The 17,334-nt window shown below is 44.8% G+C and overlaps 1 protein-coding gene across 2 annotated transcripts in view; it reads left to right on the forward strand.

Moving 5' to 3' along the window:
• The window catches only part of LOC115549281 (uncharacterized protein CXorf38 homolog), a 4,812-nt gene extending 802 nt beyond the window's left edge, over window positions 1-4,010 (forward strand). Inside the window, exons 3-6 of one of the 2 annotated variants that reach the window (XM_030364410.1) lie at window positions 2,268-2,387; window positions 2,811-2,963; window positions 3,141-3,326; window positions 3,636-4,010. In XM_030364410.1, the coding sequence (XP_030220270.1) occupies window positions 2,268-2,387; window positions 2,811-2,963; window positions 3,141-3,326; window positions 3,636-3,755 (579 nt within the window). In that variant the 3' untranslated portion in view covers window positions 3,756-4,010. The remainder of the gene's footprint in view (window positions 1-2,267; window positions 2,388-2,810; window positions 2,964-3,140; window positions 3,327-3,635) is intronic. The other variant, XM_030364411.1, reaches the window with a different exon arrangement.
• The last annotated feature ends 13,324 nt before the right edge of the window (window positions 4,011-17,334 follow it).

Here is a 17,334-nt window from a genome sequence, read left to right on the forward strand (position 1 = left end):
CTAGGATGACACCTCTGTAAATTTCTGGTGTTTGCAATTGTAATTGTTGCTTCATGGTGTAGGCCCACCAACTGCTTTGTATAAAAATAACAATTTGTGCTGTTTGTCTTGGGTTTATGTGCCCATGCACTTAAACTGTTTCGGTTTCATACAGTCCATTTGTTTTGATTGTGGTGTGATATTTACACCCAATTGAAGGTGTATATTATTTTGATATTTCTTGTCGAGTGAGGTCGTAAGGTGTAGATTTGTTCAGACCAGTAGGGCTGGAGTGGGACTCACTTTCAGCCCGGGGGTTTGAAGGTACCCCAGGCCAGGTGTGAAGGCCCATACAGGCTCGTCCCAGGCCTCGTCCCAGGCCTCGTCAGCAGCATCAGACTGATGTACTGGCTGCTCAGAGACCACCACAAAAGATAACAAAGTGCTGTTTTTATTTACATGGTAACAAGCTTCAGTTTAACATAGCATAAGTAACAACTGTTACTTATGCCACGTTCAGAACAATATACAAATTATGCAAATCTATTATTTTATCCTATTTCTTTCTTATAATCAACACAACAATAACCTATATAGAGTATGAAGATCAGATTGTATTTTGTCAATTTAATTTAAGCAGTGCAGATCAAAGAGACAGTAGTATTCTGAAATTAATCACATGCTCTGGCGTGCACACACAGGCCCACGTGCACAAACGCACACACATTTCTCTCTCCGTTTGGGCACCTCTTCTTTATGGCTCTAATTCTTCTCGTTCTTTTCATCACAAATCACGGCTATTGAATAATAGTGAGCAACCCTTCTGGGATGTGTTGTGTTTCGCTAAAGCTTTATGTCTGGGCGTCGATGAAGGCAAAGAATACTTGGTTTTACGTTAGTGTACAGGGTTGGGTCAAAGTTTGGTTTACTTTCAGTGATTCACTGGCTCGAGCAAAATGGGGGAGACTTTTATGCGGCCGTATCTGGGTTTGAAATCCATCCCGTCAAGTAAAAAGTAGGTGAAATCTGGAACACAAGTTTTAAAATGGTTCCCAGGACATGCCCGGGCATGTGTGAGAGCAGCGCAGACACCGAGCCCAACCCTCGTCCCATCACCGGTTGAGCTCAATTAATTTCTTCGATGCCACGCGATATCAAAGCTAACCTCAGTTCCTCATTGGGCCACCCATTCGTAGTGCTAACACCAGTTCTGACTAGTTTCTGCTTCTACACATAGAGGGGTCAACACAAAACCTCAAAGTGTTGTGGGTCTGAGATAAATCAGACCCTATAGGCACGGCTTCTTTCCCATTCTGCCCACACTAATATAGACCTTATAGAGCTTTTACCTGGCTTCGGGAGATGCTTCGTGAACCACCTCCAGAGTGCATGTCTGTGGATCTTGTATCTCTGAACAAACCACGTGTTGAACCTTTACCTCTCTTGGAGTTATACCTACCCCCCGAAACCACGCTACCGGAGGCTTAGGAAGGCCGCTTCATCCCGGCCCTGCCGCCAGTGGCTCACCGGGAGTTGGCCCGCATCTCGCGATTAGCCACTGAGGTCCTGGTTAAGACTGTCCTGACAGCCTGACAATCCTGATCATCACTCTCTCTCTCTCCCCTGTCTCTGTCTCTCTCCATCTTTGTTTATCACTTTCCTTGTCTCTCTGTGTTTCCTTCTCTCCCCCTTTCTCTCTGCATCTGTCTCTTTCTTTTCCTGTCCCTCTCTTTGTCTCTGTCTCGCTGTCTGTCACTGTGTTTCTTTCTCTCCCCCGGGATCTGTCTCTCTATCTCTCTCTCTCTGGGTCCATGTCTCTCTCTGTGTCTTTCTCTGGGTCTATGTATCTCTCTGTGTCTCTCTCTGGGTCTATGTCTCTCTCTGTGGTTCTCTGGGTTCATGTCTCTCTCTGTGTCTCTCTCTGGGTCTATGTCTCTCTCTGTGGTTCTCTGGGTTCATGTCTCTCTCTGTGTCTCTCTCTGGGTCTATGTCTCTCTCTGTGGTTCTCTGGGTTCATGTCTCTCTCTGTGTCTCTCTCTGTGTCTCTCTCTGTGTTTCTCTGGGTTCATGTCTCTCTTCCATTCTCTATCTTTCTCTCTCTCTCTCTCTGACTCTCTCTGTTTCTGTCTGTCCCTCTCTCTTTGTCTCTCTTTGTTTCTGTCTCACCCTCTCTCTCTCTGTCCCTCTCTCTTTGTCTCTCTGTTTCTGTCTCTCTCTCTCTATTTGTCTCTCTTTGTTTCTGTCTCACCCTCTCTCTCTCTGTCCCTCTGTCTATGTCTCTCCCCCAGGCCTACATGCCAAAGGGGGCCTACAAGAAGAGTGCGTTGCACCAGTGTGACGCCTCGGCTCTGCTCAACCTCCTCAACTTCTGTAACTGGTTCCGCGTGGACCCCCAGTTGGTCCGAGAGGTACACACGCGCCCTTCTACACAAGCACCCAAACCCATGTATACTTACATGAAAGCACACACACACTCACACACACAGATTTGTTATACATATATTATACACTCACCCTTCTGAGTTCCAATATGGCATTGATAAATTACATCTGATCTTCCTTGTACACAACACATACATACATACATTATATAGCCTTTGCAGACACTGTTAATACATTATGAGCCGGTCCTGGTAGCTGCTGTGTGCTGGCTTCCTGTTAGAGTGTTTTACTACCAAAGATCCCCAAATGAAAACCCGTCACTATGATGAGTGTCCCTAGAGTCGTTCAGAGGATTCCCCCAAACAGAATCCCCCAAACGCGCGTATACTGACACCTCGGAGATGGTGCCTGGTAATGTGTGAGTGACCCATGACCCCACCGGTGTGCAGGTGATCTGCTGCCGGAACGAGTTGATGCACTCCGGCGAGATGTGCATGGACGACGGCTGGATGGAACGGTACCGCGGCGCTCTGTTGAGGCTGCTGCGCCACCTCCACCACCAGGTGGTGCCACTGGACGAGGCTGTGCAGCAGATAGAGGAGGTGAGCAGGGGCGTGTCCAGGCAGGGTGAGTGGCTGGCCCAGGGGTGGAATATGAAGTAGTAATGGGCGGTTGCTTAGTTGTCAATGGGTCAAACCTTTCGGGTTTTGTTACTTTTCGTTAATGCTTGATTAATGTGCCAAAATGTGTGTGTTTATTTTGACCTTGTCTGCCTGTAGATCTTTACAGTAGACTGGTCAACATGCATCACTGGTTCAGACCAAATGGATGGTGCAGACGACGATAATGGTTTGCAGGTGGACTCTGTAAGCCAATCGGACACCATGGCTCTGTCCGTAAGCCAATTGGAAGCTGAGCTGTTGGGAGAGAGGCTGCGGGAGCTTCTGCAAGACACAGAAACCCAGGTAGGTGCAAAGCAACGAAAAAGACAAATAAATGCTTACTGAATTATATGCTCTATAAACTTGTGTTACTTCTTAAACTGCATGTCAGGACCAAAAATGGGTCACCCACAGTCTACTAGGTGTGGTAGGCTTGGAGATGCACAGAACGCACCACTTGGAAAACACAGAAATCAAAGTACACATGATAGTGTGTGTGTGTGTGTGTGTGTGTGTGTGTGTGTGTGTGAAATCGTCTTCGGGTGATGAAAAGGTTTTACCGTGATGGGTTAAACATAATTCTCTCTCTCTCTCTCTCTCTCTCTCTCTCAGGATGCTGAGTGTTTGCTGAGACTGAGGGAGTTCCTCCAGGCCAACACAGATCTGAGAGAGCGTTTCTCGTTGGAGCTTCAAGCGTTCCGCCCACAGGAAGCAGCAGCAATGTCGTCGTGACCCAGCGATCATTATTTGATTAAATGTCCAATAAGCAATAATAAATAATTTCAAGACCACTTGTATAATGATAATATAATAGCATAATAATGCAACACAACTGGACTACCGGTCATGTACTTCTGGGACATGCATACTCATCTCGTAGCCTTTTCAAATGTAATTTTATTAATGTTAAGTTTCACGTGCAGAAATATGTTCTTAAAAATGTACTTTGTATAATCATTCATAAATGCACAAAATTACTTTAGTGTAGGCTGATGATTGCTGGCATCTTCTTTATGAAACCGGGCATTGAACTACTAAAGTTATCCGTTTTGGGGGTTGTAGTCCCAAAGGTAGTGATGTAAGAAGTAGGTGACCAAGGGGTCAAGGACACTTGGGAGTGAGCTAAAGACCTTTGGTCTGTTTTATATGGAAGAGGGTATTAAAGGCTACCATAATTATCAATATATTGCCACAGGCTTAGATGTAATACTTAGGGTTTCCAGTAGATGTCCTCTTTTGTTTTGTTTTGCAGTTTCTGTAAAATATCGTCACCTGTTTTATGAGTCACGTCAGGCCCGTCGCTATGGGCGGGCCATAGGTGGCCGGGCCCGCCCCCCACAATGCTAGTGAGGGGCACAGATCTAAAGAAAAAAAGAAAGAAAAAAATGGTGAATTATATTTGATAATTCACTGTTGCCAAGTATAATTGACCGCTGTAAAGGTAAACAAAGGATTTTTTGCCTCTTTGGTATCACTCCTGATACCAAAAATTGTATCAGTTTTCTTTGGCTTACTTTCAACACCTTCTGTCTGAAACCCTTCTGGACCTAGGATCGGACTACAAAGTTAAGTTAAGTAAGTGCGTCAGTTTTCTTTCTTTATTTATTTATTTCTGAACTTCAAACGTCTGCGTGTTTTGTTTTGTGTTTTGTGCGTGGAGTCGTGCAGCTGTTGGTGGATGACACCTACTGGCCGGCTAGACTGCTGCTAACCCCCGGCGCCGTCCAACTGGCTTCCCCGTCTCCAGCGTAGCTGCAACCGGCTTGCTCCACTCCTCTGCCTCCGCTGTGCTGGCTCTGTGGCTTAACCATAATCGCCTGGATCTACCGCTGGCTTCTTCCGACTTCACAACCTGTGGATTTTTAACCTGTTCCTCTGGATTGCGCTATGTTTGACTCTCACAAAACGAGCGCATCTCTGCCGCTCCGTTACTCGGTAACGGAGATGTTACGTCTACGGATCTTCTCAAGGACCCCCCCACCTCAGCTTGCATCCCACCACGACATTCTCAAACGATCAAAATACATCCACCGAGGCTCTGGACGGAATTTTCAGTACACTCACACCAGCAACAAAAACATCCGCTCCTTCTGGTCCACTGGGCCCCGCCCCCCTCCTCGCACAGCCCGTACGGTCAGTCCCGTCCCGTCAATCACAGTTTACTGTCCCCTCTGCTCAAAAAGCAACCTGCTACACTCCACTCACCTGTCTGAAACTCTGTCTGCTGAACACCAGATCCCTCAGTAATAAGGCCCATTTGATAAATGACTTTATTGTTGACCAGAGCCTAGACATTCTCTGCCTCACTGAGTCCTGGCAACAACCAAATGACTTCTCCCATCTAAATGAGGCTGTCCCACCAGGTTTTTCTTTTATTAGTAAACCCCGGGTTAATGGGAGGGGGGGTGGCCTCGCTCTCCTCCATCGTGATAACATCAAAGTCACCACGGTCACAGTCCCCCATCACTCCTCCTTTGAATGTCTAGCTGTAAAACTCAGGCCCCAAACCCACTATCATTGTCACCATTTAAAGACCACCAAAACCCTCTGCCGTTTTCCTCAATGAATTCTCATCACTACTTACATCTGATGTGCAATGTCCCCCACTGTTATCCTCCTTGGTGATTTCAACATCCACATTGACAACCCATCCTGTACTTTTGCTAATGACTTCACATCACTTCTGGACTGTCTTGGCATCACACAACATGTCAACCTCCCAACCCATAACAAAGGTCACATTCTGGATTTAATCTGCTGCACTGACATCACTCCCACTAACCTTGATGTCATTGATTTCCCCATCTCCGACCACAAAGCTGTACTTTTTGACATTCATACCCAACTACACAAAACCAAGGAACAACGGACCATCTCCTTCAGAAACATCAAACTTATCAACACCACAGACCTCTCCACCCTGATCAGCTCCTACCCCAACCCTCCCCCAGCTTCCTCCCTGACTGACCTGGTGACTCACTACAATAACTGCCTCTCCTCTTCCCTCACCACCCTGGCCCCCCTGAAAACCCGCTCAGTCTCATTCACCCACACTGCTCCCTGGTTCACTCCTCATCTGCGCCAGCTCAAAGCCACTGGTCGTCGACTGGAGCGACTCTACAATAAGACTCAACTCACTGTTCACCACCAAATGTATTCGGACCACCTCCATCACTACAAGAATGCCCTCACCACTGCCAAAACCTCATACTACTCCAACCTCATCAACACTGGTACAGGCAACAGCAGAGTCCTCTTTTCAACAGTCAGCCACTTACTTCAGCCTCCTAAAACCCTCCCTCCAGACATTTCCACCACCCAATGCAGTGCGTTCCTGGACTTCTTCAGCTCTAAAATCAACACCATTCACCAACAACTGGCCTCATCTCGCACCCCCTCTGATGACCCACCCTGGATGATCACCTCTGGCCAACCTCTCATCAGCTCCCTCTCTGACTTCACCCCAGTAACAGAACAGACCGTTTCAGAACTCATCCGCAAAGCCAAAACCACCTGTCAGCTCGATCCTCTTCCCACCTCCCTTGTCAAAGCATGTCTTCCGTCCATCTCCCCCATGATCACCAACATAATTAACTCCTCCCTCACTACTGGTACTGTACCCCCACTCTCAAGCTGGCTGCCATCACTCCCATCCTGAAAAAACCTGGTGCTGACCCAACTGACCTTAACCATTACCGGCCCATCTCCAATCTCCCTTTCATCTCCAAAACACTTGAAAGGGTGGTTGCCGCACAACTACAGTCCCACCTTGACACAAACAATCTCCACGAACCCTTCCAATCTGGCTTCCGTCCAAAACACAGTACTGAAACAGCCCTAGTCAAAATCACCAACGACCTACGAGGTCGACGTAGTAGCAACGCGAGTGGCTCCCCAGACTTTCATAAGTGCAAGGCTCCATGCACTCGTTCCTCTAAGTATGGGAATTATTTAATGTAAAAGGAAACGATTCCGTGATATGTCGTCTTTGCAAAATGGAGATGACTTTCCATTCTAGCACCACGGCAATTCACCAGCACCTGAAGAGGCGCCACCCGGTAGCAGCTGCAGATGACCGAGCACCGTAGAATTGCATTACTTTGAACTTTTATTTTGGAATTTAAAGGCAATAAACATGTATTGAAATGTTAAGGAATTCATATTTTATGTCAATCAACATGTATAAATTGCTATTAGTCAATTAATGGGGAGATAATTGATAATCGAATCGAATCGAAATCGAATCGGACTGAAAAAATGAATCCTTAGATTAATCGATGCATCGAAAAAATAATCGCCAGATGAATCGTTTAAAAATTAATCGTTTATCCCAGCCCTAATTCGCACCCCATATTCACAACATCACCCGGACTGCATTCTTCCACCTCCGCAACATCGCCAGACTCCGCCCATCACACACACACACACACACACACACACACACACACACACACACACACACACACACACACACACACACACACACACACACACACACACACACACACACACACACACACACACACACACACACACACACACACACACACACACACACACACTGAAATTAGTCCGGTAACTTGTTAACCCCAGCGTCTAGGGTTGCTAAGCGACTTCAACGTCTCTGGCGGAAAATCTGCTGATCTAGACTACGTAGGCCTACGTAACTACGTCAATGTAGCCGCTAACAGTTACCGCGCATTTTGAAGTGAAGCTGGATGAGTTTTTGCTAGTTTACTTTCATTTCTAGTTCATCATCATGGATATTCGTAAGTGGTTGAAAAGCCCACCAACAGTCTAATAATCAGTCAGATAATTTCCTGGACACATCAAAGGTAACCCCTCTCCTGCTATTAGCTCGAACTGATGTGGCTGAATCTGAATATACTGTGGCTCGTGAGTTCCTGGTTAGGAAAATGAATGACACCCCGATTCCCCCGAAGACGGAAAATGGACAATAGCAAACATCCTTAGCACATTCAACTGGGCACTCCAGGCTATGCCGACTGTTCTCACAGCCTACACCCTTGCCCTAACTTTAGAATTAGAATCTTCCACAGCAATGTGTGAAAACTAATTTTGGGTGAAAAACGCTGAAAAACGTCTTCTCAGAGCATCGGCGCAGTATGTTGCACAGACGCAAGGCCCAGCTGATTCTGCTTGCTTTTGAAAAGGACCTGACTCACAAGTTTACGTCCGAGTGGAAGGATATGTTAATGAGGAGGATCAGCTCGGAGAAACAACGCCTCCCGCTGTACTGACAGGAGGGAGGGAGGCAGCACTGACTCCACCCAAAGTAAGCTACTGTGTGTGTGTGTGTGTGTGTGTGTGTGTGTGTGTGTGTGTGTGTGTGTGTGTGTGTGTGTGTGTGTGTAATTGCAATGCATATCCCTACTACTTCTACTGCTACTAGTCCTACTGCTACTAAAAGCACTACTACTACTTGTCACATATTTTGTAATGAAGTCACCTGCTGTTCTGTAAAGAATATAGTTGAGCTAAAGGAGGAGACAAAAAACTAAACTGAGTACCACACAAGTTTTGGCTGCCTATTCACCAAAAGCTGAAACATGCAAAAAAGCTGAAACGTGTTCCATCTGTTGGAACAGATGGAACATGGAAACCCATTGTGTTCTCAAGAGGTATGACAGACACTGCAAAAAACACCACGCAGAGATAGTGAAAGAAACTCTGGCAGCTACGTGGGCATGTGAGCGTCGGTCACCTATTACCTGGGACTGAAATTCAGATTGGAGACAGACCACAAGCCACTACTGCCATTGCTTAGTACCAAGGCTCTCGAAGAACTTCCCCAAAGATTGCAGAGATTCAGACTGAGGCTGCTGAGGTTCACTTTTGACATTGTGAACATGCCCGTTAAGCATCTTGTAATCGCAGACACTTTATCAAGGGCTCCTGTGGAACACACATTCACATAGGAGGAAAAAGAGAACAAGGCAGAGGTCAAAGTGTTTGTGGATGCAGTCACTCAGAGCCTTCCTGCCATAGAGGCTAGATTAAAATAAAATCGTAGAGAAACAGAAAGCTGGCACGGTCTGTGAAAAGCTAATCAGATACTGTGAGACTGAGTGGCTAGATGGACATGCACCCTTGCCTTGAGCTGGCCCCCAAGGCTCCCAATGGACAGCTGCTACTCAGAGGTCAGAGGATTGTGATTTTGCGGGACGTGATACGGGAGATTCTTCATAATCTTCACAGTGGGCACCAAGGTATTGTTAGATGCAGAGCAGGGGCCCGCCAGTCAGTGTGGTGGCCAAGACTGTCTGGCTATATCAGTCAGATGGTGGAAAACTGCAGCACATGCTCACAGCATAGGGCAGAACAGAGAGAACCCTTGCTGACCACGCCTGTGAAAGATAGATCCTGGCAACGAGTCGGCTCAGGCTATTCACGCTAAATAGAGCCCACCTCAAGGTAGCTTCTGTTGAGACAGTAGTGGCTGCCCTCAAGGATGTATTCTATCACCACGAGACACCAGAGACATGTCCGATAATGGGCTGCAGTACAGCTGGTCACTGTTCAGGACCTTTTCCACGAGTATGGATTTACTCATGACACAAGCAGCCCCTGATACCCGCAGGCCAACGGGGAGGCGGAACGGGTTGTGGCCACAGTAAAAGTACTGTGAAAAGGAGGATGCAACAAAGCAAAGGCGCTACTGATATATCGCGCTACACTTCTGGAGATTGGCTGCTCCCCAGCGCAACTCCTCATGGGAAGATAATTTCGATCAGACAAACCACAACTTCGAGCAGCACTGCGTCCCTGGTGGCCAAACATCAGAGGATTCCGAAATTCTGAAAAAAAGGCGTAGGAGAACCAACAACACCGCTACAACCTGCGTCACAAAGTTCGCTCCCTGCGGCAGCTGCAGCCAGGTCCAAATGTATGGATGCCGAGAGAGAAGAAAAAGGCACCGACGCCTAGGTTTTACATCATTGATGCTGATGAAGGACAGGTCCGGTGTAACACCACACACATGCGCTAAGTAGGCCTACATAATACACAGCCCCAGACATCAACACCTGACACAACTAAAATACCTGATGCAACCCCAGAACCAGGTAACAGGGGTACACCCAGTCACATCACTAACGAAAGAAATTGCCATACACATACAGATACAACTAACACATGTGACATCTTCAGGCCGAGTGTCACGACCTCCCGGGCATCTGGATTTATTAGGGACTGTTGTAAGAGACTGTTGTAAGAGGAACTTGTAGGATATCCCAATTATATGGTACGCATCTGTGAAGAGTATACTGTGAAAGTATCAGGCCACGTTTATACGTAGCAGGGTATTTATAGAAACAAATATTTCCCCCCCTCCGTTTTCAAAAGTAACATTGTGCACACAATATCGTTTTCAAAAAAGTTGTAGTTTACATCAAAACGCATAAATACGCCGTTGAGTGCAATTAAAGCCATGCAAGCCGATCAGAATCTGCAGAATCAACAACAACGATAACACGAGCGTCTTCCTGTAACAAACAAACTGTAAACATAGGGCGCTCATATGACGTTAAGCATTTCCTGGCGCATAATGTGACGCTTCAGAACCTAAAACCCTGTTTCCCCCCGTTGACACGACAACACATAACCGGCGTTTTCAGAAATCTCCACTTTGGCCGGAGTTTTTAGAAATTATCGTTTTCTGTGACAAAAACTGTGTTTTCGTGTAAATGAGAGGCCAAACCGCGTGGAAATATCTGCGTTTTCCCTTTGTGTAAACGGGCCCTCAAATTAACACAAATGGCAAATTTTTTGCAGGAAGAACACGCCCTACTGTCCAATTCCATCTCTGGTTCCATGAATCCACTATCTGGTCCACTCTCCTCCCTCCCTGTCCTGACAGTATTACCTTCTAGGTGACCTCTTCAATTTCTCCCACTGTGATACTAGGCTATACAGTCCTCTCTACCTGTCCCTTCAGTCTGGCCTATTCATGTCTATCGGGTTCACCAGCAGCATCAGGCTGAATTGCTTCTCTGAGGACCCAAAATGTTTAAATTGTGGGTTATTTTAGCTACTGCATAACGTGCTTGTAGTTTTTTATGTAGGCCTATTTTCTTCTTCAAATGATTTTCGCCACTTCACAAAATAACCTCAACAGGCTATTAGCATCATCAATGTTGACACCATTCTGAATATCTTGATATAATTTACTATCACATTTTTTCTGACTTTTTTATATTTTACATGAAATATTTAAATGTATATAACTCTGGCAGATTATCTTCTACCTGTCACCTTAGTCCTTGTTCTTCTACTTCGGACTGGTTTATCTGTTCTGGTGCTACAAAAAGTAGAAGGTGTAACTTTACTCAGGGGTTGATACTTGACCATCGGGCAAGTACAGGTCAGGTTCAACTTGCCCGAATGTGATGTTCACTTGCCCAAATTACAATCAGAATCGTGAACAGGCCTCTTTTTGCCAGGCACGCGGCCTGGTTTTGGGGGGAGCTCAGAAAAATCATCCTAGCTCAGACTGAAGCTGAATGTTAGCTTCCACACATGTTGTGTTTAAAAAATAACAAACTTCTCTTTGTTTGCTTATTTATCAAGCGGTCACATCGTGCCATGAAGGGATTTCAGTCCACCGTTGTAACCTATTAAAGCTATCGCCAAGTTATATGTAGACCTGCATGATTTCATGAAAATGTACTTAACTAAATGTCAGAGGTAGTAGCAAAGATACGTCTTTTAAATTTCACGTTTCTTGTTGCTCTAACTGAATAATCATAATCTCGTTTCTAGTAGTGTTGTCAGTCACGATACTGGATTTTCTAACTTTGACACTATACCTGGAAAAATATCGATATTCTATACCATCTTCGATATCAGGGGAAAAGTTTTTTTCAGGAAAGAACATACCCAAAGTAAATAGAGTATATCTCCACAACTGCAAGGGCGATAATGTCATCTTTGTGCCAAAAGAAAGATTGTTGTGCAAGTGAAATATTCAATGGGGATGATACTTGGTTAAAGTGAATAAAGCCATGGAACACAGCATAAGTGGAAGATAACATTTCCACCAGAAATAATTATCAGTTGGGAGCGATGTCTTACTATGAGACACAAATAAAGGTAGATATCTTACAATTTTGACACTTGACACCTCTATTTAAAGTTCAGGGCAAATATTTTCGAATGCACCAAGCCAAACACTCGCAAAAAAACATTTGGCCACTAGATTGCGATGAAGAATATGTTTTCTGATTGAAAGCAATTTACCTATTTCCTAAGAAACCTTCTCTTATTCATTGATGGAAAACACCATGTTTAGTTGCAACATTTGGCCCAGACACTGGGTTATCTGTTTATTCTGGTTTTATTCGACCAGAATCAACTTTGTGGACAAATATCACAAAGGTAATACTTCGTTTTTGGTTGTTAAAAGAAAAGGGGACGTTTCTTCTTAAGTTGTTATTTATGAGTTTTAGTCACAGAATGATATGGTTTGGACTGTTGAAATAAGTGGAGGCTCAGCTTTCATGTAATATATAGTTTGTGAGGGTCCAATATCGTGAAAAAGATCGCTATTGCTGTGCATGTGCACAGTTATGAATCCCAAAACCGTGTTCTTGCATATGACTTTCCTTGGTAATTTGCCTCAATCCAAAGTACTTCCAAACTGCACTCCTCCATCACTACTCCATTTTCCTTCTACCTAAACCGTTCGCGGAGGTGCTGCACCTGCGATGCTAGCTTTGTTGGCGAACCTTTAGCTAACACCTTCGAATCATGGCCAGGGAACGCACTGCGAGTGACAGTAGGCGGGGCTATATTCGCACTGAAGCGATGCGTGTCTGTTAACTCTCTTTCCGAGAGAAGAGAAGACAGCGCGCTGATCAATTGCAAATACTTATACTCTGTGATATTTTGCGGAAAAAAAGGTTGTTCTGCAGTTTCTAAAAACATTTGAATAAATAGCCTTTATATTAACATCCACCCAAAATCCACTTGCCCGTTCGGGAAACCAAAAATCAATCTCAACTTGCCCAAATATGACTTTTGGTTGCCCCGGGCAAGCGGGCAACCGTTAATGTCGAGGCCTGCTTTACTGCTTGGGCTAACTTACACAGGTCATGCTGTAGTGTACATGTTGATATTCCCAAATTGTATTTGTGATTCGTCATATGGCTTAACAAAATAAACCAGACTAATGATGAATTGGTTTAAGCTATTATGCTCAGGTTGTCATTGCAAACGTAGCACAAATAGCAAAGTTATTTACGTTGCCAATAAATCATTAGATCCACATCTCTCTTTACCAGCTGTAACTTGTGCCTGTCCTCGTAACAGGTCAGTTATTTTTGCACATTTGGCAGCATCTCCCTCCAGTGCCCCTTTTTTTAAAATCTGGCTTTTTCAGCTCCTCCTGGCCTTTTCCTTCCCTCCAAAATCAGCGACACTTCTGTTCACTATTTCTCTTCTGTTACAGCTCGAGAAAACACAAACCATGGATCCAACCAACTCAAATAATTGGGAGGAGGGAACTCCCTTACAATGTATAATCCATATTATACATACTGCAATGCAGGGGCTGAAATGTCAGATGAATGAAGAACATCTACTTTAGGAGAAAGTAAAATAATGGTCCAAGTATTTTTTTTCCCCCACCAAAGCGGTCACAAAAGACATTTTAAAGTGAACCGGCCCAACGGGGGCCAAACGTCCTGATAGCCACCCTGGGCCAGTGTAACAAAGCGCCTTGGGCTACAACTCACACTAGAAGAGCTACGGCAACAGTATCAATCAAAAACAAATACAATTAGAAAATAATATATACTAAGAAAATAATAAGGATATAGCAGACTGCATCGGGAAGACAGGGATGCAACCATAGGGACTTGTTGACCCTCTAGTCAGGAAGACACTGTAAGAGTACGGCCTTTTATCAACCCGATTTGGCAGTCACAGACTACTTTTAAAGAATTGAAGCCTGATGGTTCTTGTTTGATATGCAGTGTGGGGGGGTTTATGATACCCGAATAATGGCCTGAGCGAGCCACAATTTAGAAATTGCTCTGTACGAATTGGAGGCAATTTCTTAAACCGATTTGGCAGTCGACTCATTTCAAAGATAACTTGTATTTGAGCCTTATCATTTGTCGTTTGACGTGCAGTTCAAGGGTGGTACCGATGATCAGATTAATTGCTTCAGGCAGCTGCGATTTAGTAATCAGATGGATTTCTATTAGTCTCACGATCCGATTTCCAGAAAGTTCTTGTGCGTCTGTGCATGCCAACAAACCCAACAGAGGAATACAGCACAAACACAGACAGTTTGTTCAACGGGGAAAATTTCTCTACAAAAAGAAAATACTGTGGCGACCACAGGTGTGGACGTTGTTCAGATGCGCAAGGGATTCTGGGGGTTCATCTATCCTGGGGGTTTGGACCCTTTCGGGGACCTTGTAGTTGCTGGGTTAAGTGGGGTTAACGGGTTGTTTATGGTTTGTGTGTAGTTGTGTTTTGTTGCATGTTATCATGCTGTGTTTATCGCCACCGTCACCGAGAATGACGTGTTTGTTTGTTGGGTGAGCCGCTTTACATTTATAAGGTTGGTGTGATAATAAAGGCAGTCCGTAGACGTGCAGTGTTTTGGGGCGCGGAACTGCATAATTGCTTAAACCTGGGGCTCCCGTCTCATCCTTCCTGTGCTTCTCGCCACTGTGACAGTCCCTGTCTAGTGTTGATGTGGTTGACCAGTTATTGTTTCTCCTATGTCCTTGAAGGTACCATCATCAGAGTGGATTGGGAGCACCTGGTTCAGGCGCTCCTGAAAGTATAAAAACCCAGACTCAACTCTGCTCTCTCTCTCTCTGGCATTCGGCTGCATCCCCGCCAGCAGCAGCAGCGCATTCTCTTTGTTTTGTTTCTGCTTTGTTTTCATAATATAACTTCAGTGGGGTGTTCCACAAAGCTGGTTTTATCACACAACCGGGTAAGTTAACCCAGGGTTTGCGGTAACCCTAGGTTTTCCATTCCAAAAGGATCACGGTATGTTAGTTGCTATAGAAACATATGCTCTGAATCAAACCTGGTCTGAGCAGGTTTTGCGCCGGTTAAGTTTGAAACATAACCCGGTTTTGGGTATTTAAACCCGCGTTCACCGCAGATTTCATGTGTTCACAATGGCATGCCCTTTTGATGACGGAATTGCTGATATCGGAGCACAAATTATACGTGCAATCCACCGGGAGCGATTGATAAGACCGGCTCGACATCCAGGCATATCGGATGACTTTTTGCTGGAGTGGAGAGATATAGATTCTAGCGCAAATCTTTAATATATTTAAATAGCCTTACATAGCCAACACTACCAATCGAGGACCTGGCCTCAGTTAACTCCAGACTATTTGCGTTGCACTCCGTTTTTTGCAAATGGTAGTTTTATCTAGGCTATAATGTTGGAGATGCTGAGCACATCTCAGTCCTTTCAGATGACCCATCCAAGATTTGTATCGGCCTCCTATCATGCAAAGAGCAATATTGTCTGAGTACTATGCCGAGAGGCACTTACAACACAAAGTATAGAATAGTCCTAACGGACTTGCATCCACTGGAGAATGTTCGATCGTAGCCGGCGGCTTCATTACAAGCACTAATCCATCTTGATCTGTGAAGTTGATGAATTGTCAATTTTAGGTTTTCTACCCAGTTACCAAAAAAAGAAACATTTGGAATAGTATGTAAAAAGTATAGTAAAAGTAGCTGTGGCAAGCACATGGTTTGCATGTGTTACTTCGAAGTAGGGCTGGGCGATATATCGAATATATGCAATGTATCGAGAGATGTTCTCCAGGGGATGTATAAAATGCCCCTGTCACGAACATCGAATACAAATCGGCACGCAATGTTTCTTTTTGCCGCCGCCGGCATACTCGTTGTGCTTTCACGCGACGGGGCGACAAGATCTCATACAAAGTGAACGTAGGGACGCGTATCGGGCGAAATTTTTACTCGCGCCACACTTTCGCCGTGCACAGGCGAGCGCGTTCACGAGGATTTGTGGCGCGACAAATTCGGTCGAGTTGAAATATTTCAACTTTTATGCGAATTTCGCGTGATGACAGCCAATCAGCGTTCAAGAGCGTGGCCACTGAGTGACATGTGTAACGTAACTGCCAACCAGCGTTCAACCGTCAAACTCGGTGCAGTGCAGTCTGGGGTGAACTGCAGCATGGAGGAGAAAGTGATTGTTGCAGTTTGCGACTCCCGCAGCTCTATATATAATATATTTGTTTATATAATATCACGGCCAAAAGATCTGTGCGCCTCCGGATGGCCGTAGCGTGGGGAGCTCATAGGGATTGGGCTTCTCGGGGTTTGTTTAACGCACAGTGTTCCCTTCTCTCGCTCTTTCCTGTGGCTCTCTAAACACACTCACTCCCCCCGCCCATTGCGAGTCCACAAGCTTCTCATGGACGCGCGTGTGTGACGTAGTCTGGAAGGCGCGCTGCTGTAGGTGTGTGTACCTCCGACCGGTGAGTGAGAACAGCCAGAGAGAGAAAAAAGGATGGAAACTGAGGATTTGGTTTCGAAAAAGAATTGCACTGGATCCTTCGTCTGGCAGTGTTTATATAATAATTATTATTCAAACTGTTAATAAATAATTAACGGTTTGAATAAATGCTGTCTTGGTAAATCTAACTTGCTGTAATTTTCCTTTTCTTATGTGCAAGTTCTCAATTGTTCCAATAGAAAGCACTAATGAGTTTAAACAATATGTTGTTTCATGTAATCTACATGCAGACTTATGTTTCAGTAAGACTAGAATTATTACTGACGTAACATTATGCCAGACATGGTTGAATCGAGCATTTATGATGTGCTCTAGAGGAGATTCAAAATATATCGAGATATATATTGTGTATCCATATATAGTATACCAAACCGACCAAGCTCATTATACCTCCACGTACGGAAGACGTTTATTTCTCAAAATATAGTCGGATCTACCCCTTGCAGTCCACATGTCCATATAGTCTAGTGGTATTACGTCAGACTCATGACCATGTCACTGGTTCAAGTCCGACCCAACCAACCGTTCTGCGAGACATGGCATGACAATAATGTTAACCATCATGTATTCATTAGGCCAATACCATAATCATACAGTCATACGGTATGTCTTTGTGTGTCTTTTAATTAAGTGTCATAAAAGCGCAATGAAAAGGCGACATAGAAAATAAACAGGATCAATAATTGTTAAGAACTAAATACAGATTTGTATGCTACATTTTTGTAATCTTGTATGTTTCTTATGCATGACCACTTA

This window comes from Gadus morhua, chromosome 8 (genome assembly GCF_902167405.1).
Source record: "Gadus morhua chromosome 8, gadMor3.0, whole genome shotgun sequence".
NCBI lineage: Eukaryota > Metazoa > Chordata > Actinopteri > Gadiformes > Gadidae > Gadus > Gadus morhua.